At 35.4% G+C, this 9,034-nt stretch overlaps 1 protein-coding gene across 5 annotated transcripts in view; it reads left to right on the forward strand.

Annotated features, from left to right (window-relative positions):
• Nucleotides 1–8,770, forward strand: part of LOC140480673 (protein DBF4 homolog A-like) — a 48,455-nt gene extending 39,685 nt beyond the window's left edge. For all 5 annotated transcript variants that reach the window (XM_072575854.1, XM_072575857.1, XM_072575856.1 and 2 more), the window contains 2 exons: nucleotides 488–606; nucleotides 4,609–8,770. In XM_072575854.1, the coding sequence (XP_072431955.1) occupies nucleotides 488–606; nucleotides 4,609–5,782 (1,293 nt within the window). In that variant the 3' untranslated portion in view covers nucleotides 5,783–8,770. The remainder of the gene's footprint in view (nucleotides 1–487; nucleotides 607–4,608) is intronic.
• Nucleotides 8,771–9,034: the final 264 nt, after the last annotated feature.

Below are 9,034 nucleotides of genomic sequence, written 5' to 3' on the forward strand. Positions count from 1 at the left end.
GGCCACTGGAGGGAACCAGAAAACCTAATTAGTTCAAATTTAATCTTTGAATATACATTGTGTTAAAGGTGTAATGTTAAGATGAGATGGCAAAAAAGGCAGGGAGCCATCATTGTTGTGGCAAAGAAAAAAGCTTTTGTCCAGAGTTAGTGTGAGTGGCAGAACAGTGTACAGCTCTGCCTGAAAGCAAGATCATGAAACATCAGTCCAACTCATGACAAAAAAAATGTAAAATAATGGGCAGTGTTTCTGATTTGGAATTGTTAAATTCAATGTTCCTTGCTTTTGTGTTGAGGTTCAGTAGAACACTGCAGCAGGCAATGAACACACTTTATCACTTAATTTCTCCTGCCCTTGGCCAGATGTTTCCCTTTCTTCTTTCTCCCCTTTTCTCCTTTAATGGCATAAAGCACATCACATTTTATTTCTAACTCTTATTCTCTGCATTACCTTGCTTTCACATTAATTCTTCTGTACTCTTTTCCAGCATCTGAAAAGTGAACATCATAGGAAATTTGCGGAGAGCACAGAATTTAATGTTGTGGATAAAATAATTTCTCAGTTTGATTGTGATTTTATAGAACTCCAGAGAGACAAGCTGAAAAGGTAAAAATATTATTTTTTCCATCCCATTAATTGATACATGATGTAGATTTCAATTATATTCTGAAAAGTGGTTTTTATTCTGGTCACACCTTTCTGATTTTCAGGTGCATCTTTTCTTTGTACAGAGGAATTTCTAGGTACTGCACAAGCTGATGAAAATATGTTGTTATTACCTTCCCAAATCATAGTGTGGTTACAGCATAAAAGGAAGCCACTTGCTCAGTTGCATCTATCTCAGTCCTCTACAAGCAATCTGCCATTCCAGTGACTAACCCTTTTCCCTTAACAATGCATTTTTTTCCTCCTTCTTTTGTTCCCTTTTGAAAGGTATGGTTGTGTCAGCCTCCCTCACCATTTCTAGTTATGACCTCTTGTCACATGTCACCTTTGATTCTTTAGCCAATAAAAAGTTATAACATAATACCCCCAAGGATCACTGCATAACTGTCTGCATTCAGTAGAATTGTTTTCCTTTTTCATTCCATTAGGGCCAGCTTTCCATTTCTTGTGACATTTCTGGATATTAAATATGTCGTCATTGATCATATTTGGAGTTGATAGGAAATTCTTTAACTGATATTTTTTAATAAATTAAAAGCATTTTAGTAGATTTATCAAACTTAATTTTAAATTATGGAACTGGTTCTCACATTTTTTTTATCACAACACTATGGTAACCTCAGCAACCTCTTATGTTGCGTTTTTGTGGTTGCTTTCCTACTGTCCAAGTAAAACAGGTACACCACCAGCAATGGGTTATCCTCCAACTGAGTAGTCATTAACTTTATCAATGCAGTGCTCTTCCCATAGGCAGTGCTTCACAGAACTTAGTAAAGGAACAAATGCTGAGCTATCTTAGTCTGATCAAAGGGAAAATCAGCAGTCTTGATGGTAAATGGACTCTAAAATAAGTGACATTCAGGAAGGTTGCTTGATGTGGATGATTGAGAAAATTGACAAGACTCATGTTTTGGCTGTTATCAGAACATTGTACTTGCTGTTGAAACCCCTTCTCTGGACATTCTTTGAACAAAGACAGAATGTGCACGTTCTTTGCATTATGTTCAGCCGGTACCTGAGGTTTAAACTGTCTTCTGTTCTCAATATGACTGCAATATTTTCCATGTTTGCTGTTATTTTAATTATGGTATCATTGCATCCTTTATGCGCACCTTTGCTACCTCCATACTTTGTTTTTCCATAACTTGCTTCAGCGATCTTCTTTAAAAGTTCATTCTTTGTATGTAAGTGTTTTACTGCACACACAGACTTCATTTTTGTGGATTCTAATTGCCTAGATAATGAGGTGATGTTGAGCTGTTGCCTTAAACTGTTGTAATGATTTGATACAACTGAGTAGATTTGCAAACCATTTCATAAGACAATTAAGAATCAACTATGTTGATTGAGTCTTGTCCATTATACCTGTACACACATTGCAGGGTTGAGTCCAAAGCTTTACCTTTTAGAATTCTGACCGGTTACACCTCTGCTCCAGGATAATTGGAGTGAATTGTAAGAAATATGGCTCTCTTGTCTGGATCACACTTCTTAAACTTCACTCCTTCTGAGTTTTTAATCTCCTTTCGAATTCTCCTTTAGCCAGGAATATTAAATCAAATTTTAAGACCTCTTGCAAGCATATTCAGACAAGAAGAATAGGTCGCTTGAGGCAGAAAGAGGAGAGATTGCCACATGGAATAAGGAGAAACAATGAACAAATGTTATTTTGTCTTCGAGTTGGGAGCCAAATTTAAAAACAGAAATAGAGGGTGATCTAATGGTTAATAAGAGTGTGGAGAAACTTGCTATTGTAATCTAATCCCTAAGACCTGATCCTCTGTATTCTAGGGTTCTACAAGATAGCTGTAGAGATAGTGAATGAGCCGGTTATGATTTTTCAAAATTCCTTGGATTATAGAATGGTCTCAGTTGATTGGAAATTAAATGTAACAGCTACACAAAAAAAGGAAGGGGAACTATAGGCTAGTTAGCCCTACATCTATTGTCAGGGAATGCTGAAGTTGTAACAATGTGCTTACAAAAGGACAGTGTGCTCAGACCAATCAACATAGTTTTATAAAAGGAGATTTGTATTTGACAGATTTTGAGGATGTAACTGGTGGGGTTGATAAAGGTGAATCCTTAGATGCATATATTTGCAATTCCAAAAGGCATTTGATATGGTGCCACAATAAAGTTCAATACACAAAATAAGGGTTTATGTAGTTGGGGGTTAATATATTAGTACGGATGGAGGATTGCTTAACTGACAGGAAACCAAATGAATAGGAAAATGTTCAAGTTGGCAGGCTTTTACGAGTAGAATATAGCAATGGTGAATGCTGGCTGTGGCTATTTGCATACTATAGTATTGACTTGGGCAAACAGACAGTTACATATCTAAGTTTGCTGATGAGGCAAAGCTAACAGGAATGCTAGCCTTAAGGAAAACACTGAAGTTGTGACTGCAACAAGCTGGCTGAAGGAACATGATATGGGTTGTTAACTTTACACACGATGGAAAAGTAGAATATTTTTGAAAACGTACAAAATTTGCAAATGTTAATTTCAGAGGGAAATTACCTGTATAAGGAGCACAACATTAACATGCAATACAGCAAGCAACTAACCCAGTAGATTCTATGTTGATCTTTATTGCAAGGAGATTGGAGTACATGAATACAGAAATTTTGCTCCAATTGTAAAGGGCTTTGGTGAGGCTGCATCTGGAGTACTGTACAGTTTTGGTTCCCATATTTAGGGGAAGGTGCTTTTGTATTGGAGGTAGTACAATAAAGATTCATAAATTAGTGTTGGGGATGAGAAAGTTCTCCAACGATGAGAGGCTGAGTATATTGGGGTCTTCATTTTCTGGAGATTAGAAGAATGAGGAGTAACTTCATTCAAATGCACCAAATACTAAAAGGACTTGACCAGTAGATACTCAAAGGTTATATGGCTGAAAATCTAGAATGTGGATACAGTTTCAAGATGTTGATCATTTAGGACTGAGATAAGGAAATGCTTCTTCATGCAGAATTCTGAATCTTTAGAATTGTCCATTCCAGACGTTTGTGGATGCTGCATCATTGAATATATTTAAGGCTGAGAACAGATAAGAAAATGGAACGTAAGTTGAAAATCCGTGACGATCATATTGAATGGCTGATTAGGCTCAAAGTGCCTCTGGCTCTAACTTATTATTAAGTTTTGATTGTGTTTCTTAGCCCTTTCATTGTATTTGCCTTTCTCCTCTGAAAAATGTTTACTGCATTAAAGATTGCATATAAATGCGATTTTTCATTCTAGGTTATGTCCTCTTATGGTTCCATAATCTCATACATATTAATCTCTTGGGATTCTTCATCAAACAGAATTTAATAATCCATTTAACATGATGGGAAGAGTAATTTTACAGAACAGAGTCTCTGGCAAGGAGCTTTTTTCACTCAACTCGGAAAGCTTGTGGTTAAAAATCCTGTCCCAAAATGACTGCCATTGTAATTTGTTCTTAGTCTTTATTTATGTTGACTGTTGTGAGAAAATACTTTTAACAGATTTTTCAATTGAATTTAGTGCTTAATGTGCCTATATGACCTTTAACTCGCTGTAGATTTAATGTATAACAGTTTTTTTCCTGTCTACATTTGGTCTTTCTGTACTTATGTTTCTCTTTCTATTATTGGTTTTACTTGCCAAAAAAAGAAAATGCTGGAGCAACACTGATGTTTTTCATCTTCTAAAGAGAAGATGCAGCTTGCTTCAATTACCTTTATATGATTCTTTATTTAAAAGAGTTGAATTTATTGATATGTTTCAAATCAATTTATTTATCCACTGTGCCTTTCATAGTAGCAAATCAGATCAGTAAGTCTAGTGTGCCATTTTGTGATAAAATCCATAGTCTGTCACTTTTTATGAATATTTAATTGATTAAATAATGAATGAATTGGAAAACTTAATTCTCCTATTTTAACAAAATGTTTTGTTTATATTTAGGTCAAAGTGCAGTATTGGTGTACACACCAGTGATTTCACCAAGATTATTGCGGGAACATGTGAAGAATTTCGAAGACCATATAAGGAACACGTGGAAGGAAATAAATCTTCAATAATGTGCAACAGAAAGGATAATGAATATGTCAGTGGATGGGAAACTAAACCAAGTACTTTGCCTTTCCAAGGAAAAGAAATTGTTTCTTCAGGTATCCTAAATTCACCTAGCCAGATATTGTCTTTGTCTACACCAAGTCATGTTAGCATTTCTGAAATGCTTCTTCTATCCACTTCTGTTAACAACAACTTCGTTGGGGAAGGAACACCTGCAGTTAATTTTGAAAATCAGAAGAAAGAAACAACTTGGTGTAGTTTATCTTTGTGCCAAGACAATGAAGGTGGTTCCATAATTTCAAAGGTCGGTATGTCAGAGCATTGGCATCAGCTTGGAAAATTATCAGTTGATAAGTCTCCACCTGTCACTGAAGAATCATCATGTAAGCTTCTATTTGATCAGAATGTGTGTGAGTTTAGACCACAACTAAATTCCGCTGTGTGTTCTGACAGTGATGAAAACAAAACAAGGCTACATATGTCATCCAAAAATAGTTTGCAAAATAAGCGCAAAGAACTGGAAAGTCCAATCCTAAATGTTCCCAAACATTCTAGGGTAAATGACCATGATGCACATACTACAGCAGCTCTTGTTGAATGTTCTTGCAGCCCTCTGCAGACACAATTGGCTTTTGATAAGGGAGGGAGTGAAAAATTGGTACATGAAAAAATAGCACCTTCGTTTATTATAGCTGCACATCAGAAAACTGAACTGGGTTCAATTTCTCAAACTATATTTTCTTCACCCTGTACAAAACTGCATCGAAAAGTGAGATTTTCAGCTATTTCTGGAAGAAATAAAAAGAAGACTCAAGATCATAAAATGGAAATAAGTTCACTTGCAAAAGAGAGATGCTTAATTGAGGAAGGTGAAGCTTCCAGCTTGCCATTGAAAAATTTACTGGAGTTATTTCAAACAAGTGAAAACAGTGGTTCAGAGTTTTCGGGCTTTACAGATCATTCGTCACAGAGAGTGTCAGGGATGTGGGGTAACCAACAGCCAGAGAACATCCTTTCACTATTTGCCCAATCATCATCATTGTCATCTTTTCTTGGTTTCTAGTGCAATGCTTAATTGTTTAACGAATGGCATGAAGGAACTACAATTTTATTCATGTTTTACTTTTACCATGGGTCTACTCTGGTTATATGTAGGTTTTTCAATTTGATGACTTTAATGTGTCTATTAGGACTGAAAATGAAAAATAAATGCTATCTACCTACCAACCACTTGAAGAACAATGAGCCCATTTTACCATTTTTTTTCGTTATTCTGTATAACCATCTTGTTTTTAACCAATAACATGATCAATTTGACCTAAACTTTTGTCCTAGATACCCAACTTTGTCAGTAAAATTCAAACATTTTTTCTTTATTTGTTCATGGGATGTGGGCAGCACTGTCATTTGTTACTCATTCCTGATTGCCTTATAAAAAGGTGATAGTGAAATGCTGCTTCTGCCTTGCATTACACACAATTGCAAGGTTTTTTTAATAAAGGTGTATAGCCATTGCTGAATTAATTTAAATTCTTATCAATACAAAACTTTTAAATGCACCTATAGTTGCAATTGTTCTTGGTGTAAAAACACAACCTCAAAACGTGGAATCAACAATTAATACAAAACTACAGAGGAATAAAGTGACTGAAGTTATAGTCAGTCCCTGGGTTACAAATGGTAGTATGTTTGTAGGCCAATTTGTGCACAAATCAGAATGCATTCAGGGCAGTATAATACATCTGTTCATAAGCACAGCCAAATGTTCACATGTTGATCCTAAATATTAAAAATCAATATGGGACCATCTTCATAAGAATGAGCGTTCTGAAGTCAGGCACCGCCTGTTAGCTTTTTCTTTTGTGACTTGGATCTGGATCTGATGGAACATCTGGGATCTGTGACTGATGAAAACCTTCTCAACTATATAGAGCTAGTTTGGTTAATAGCCACATTCAGGCTGTGCCTGTGAAACGGCAATGCAGAGTTTGGCAATCTTACTTTGATGAAAAGCATAAGAGATGGGGATTTCAAATGCCACATTTATATTGTATGGAGCTCTTCTTTAAGAGAGAATTGAGTGACGCTGAGTTCTGAAGAAGGGTGATTGGACCTGAAACATTAACTCTGATTTCTCTTCACCGATGCTGCCAGACCGCAGAAATTTTCCAGAAATTTCTGTTTTTATTTGTAATTGAGTGACATTGACATTGCTACAATTAGTCTGAATGTAGCCTCTCACCTCAGAATATTGATGGTAACACTGGATCCTTAAAAATGCACAATGATCCATTTCACAAAGCTAATATCCATGATTTGTGATCATTTAAAATTAATAAAGGTGGAACTGCTATTTAATCCCTTTGAAAGAGATGGCTTCTGCAGAAGTGCATGAAAAATAACAATTTTCATTTGGAGGTGCCGGTATTGGACTGGGGTGTTCAAAATTAAAAATCACACAACACCAGGTTATGGTCCAACAGGTTTATTTGGTTGACAACCACCTGATGAAGGAACAGTGCTCTGAAAGTTAGTGCTTCCAAATAAACTTGTTGGATTACAACCTGGTGTTATGTGATTTTTAAGTTTTTCAATTTTTGTTTGTATACCCTCTTTTAACATGGTAAATATAGCAAGATGCTTTACAGGAGGAATTATTAGAAAACGTTTGAAGTCAAATCTCAGAAAGAAGTTTTCGTATTTATGGCCAGGGAATCAGGGAGAAGGATTTAAAGGGACTTCTTAGTGTGATGACAGATGGACAGTTTTAGGGAAGAAATTTCAGAACTTGGAGCCTAGATGGCACTAGGATATAGAGGCTAGAATATTTCTTTTGAGCTACCAAATCTTAATCAGATTATTAATTTGAGCTCTGTTTTTGGGAGGAGAATAAAATCTAGCTCAAGTCCCTTTTGGTTGTTTCTTAGAAAACTGATTATTTAGTTCTCTACAGTTCAATGTGAAAATATAATAATGGGGGAACTCACGAAGTTACCAGAGCTCAAGAAACTGTATCCCATCAAAGGTGAAGTGAGAAACTGAGCAAAAAGATCTAAAGCCAACAGGGTAAGGTGGTTGTACACTGAGAATAATTATTATGCTCTAACCTCTACCATTAAGTGTATTTGTTTAAATAAACTGCACTCTATGCCTTGTGGCTATCCAGATTTTATGTCTACTTCACTATATCTGAGTGAATTGCATTGTGCCCTTCAATTTTATGGTCCAAATAATAAATTGTTAAGATTGCTATAAAAACATCCAAGTACTAAAAATCAAAGATACTTTCAACTGTTGCTTCAACCAGAATAAAACATAATTTGGCACAAATTAAATTTAATGCAGGTAAAGCAATGGGAAATCCAATCATATCAATAGTTGTCTGACATCTGTTGAAAGTTGTGCTCTATTTATCACCAATACTGTAATGCATTTGATTTATTTACTTTTTACTTAATGTAATTGCGTTATTCATGGTTACTTTAAACATGTTATTCATGTTTTTGAATTAGAATAAAATATTGGATCTTTTAAAGCTGTAATACTAAATATTTTCAGCTCGTTGTATAATTAACTAATTGACAGAAAAGTGACCACAGGATTCTATGTGCATTTAAATATTTCTCCAAAACAGTGTCAGCAATTATAATGGATTGAATTTTTAAAATCTGTTTTCAGAATGGCTAATATCATTTACTTGGTTAACCATTTGCACCAAGTTCTCTAAATCTATAGAGACTGAAAGTATTTGGTATGGGTTCTCTGGGATTTTGTATATCAAGGTGAAAGCATGAATACTTTGCTTATTAACAAATGAGTATTAACACTCCTCTTTGCAGAAGAGCCCTACCTGAACGACAAGTGCAAGTACAGGTCTCTTAGTATGAAACAAACATTCTGTTCAGTTTCTTACCTATATGAGGACTGCATCCCTTACAATATCTATAAAGCAAATTGTGATGTTAAAATCATCGGTAAGCATCATGTTGGAAGATGTCTCAATTTATTATTGCATAAATTTGTCCAAATATAGTAGCCGTGAGCATTCTAATTTGTCAACCTATTTATATATTCTGTTCTGTTTTGTTCCGTATGCACCTACTTTGCTGCTTGGGCTGAAGGTTGATATCTGTTATAAAACTGATTTTTAAAAAAAAATTTCGCTAATGGGATATTGCACTGCTGGCAGGGCTAGCATTGCTTAACCCTTTCCCTTGAGAATGTGCTGGTGAGCTACCATCTTGAGTGTCTGCAGTCCACTTGCTGTAAGGAGACCCACAATGCTGTTAAAACAATTGCAGGATTTTCACCCAGT

Source organism: Chiloscyllium punctatum, chromosome 8, assembly GCF_047496795.1.
Source record: "Chiloscyllium punctatum isolate Juve2018m chromosome 8, sChiPun1.3, whole genome shotgun sequence".
Taxonomy (NCBI): Eukaryota; Metazoa; Chordata; class Chondrichthyes; order Orectolobiformes; family Hemiscylliidae; genus Chiloscyllium; species Chiloscyllium punctatum.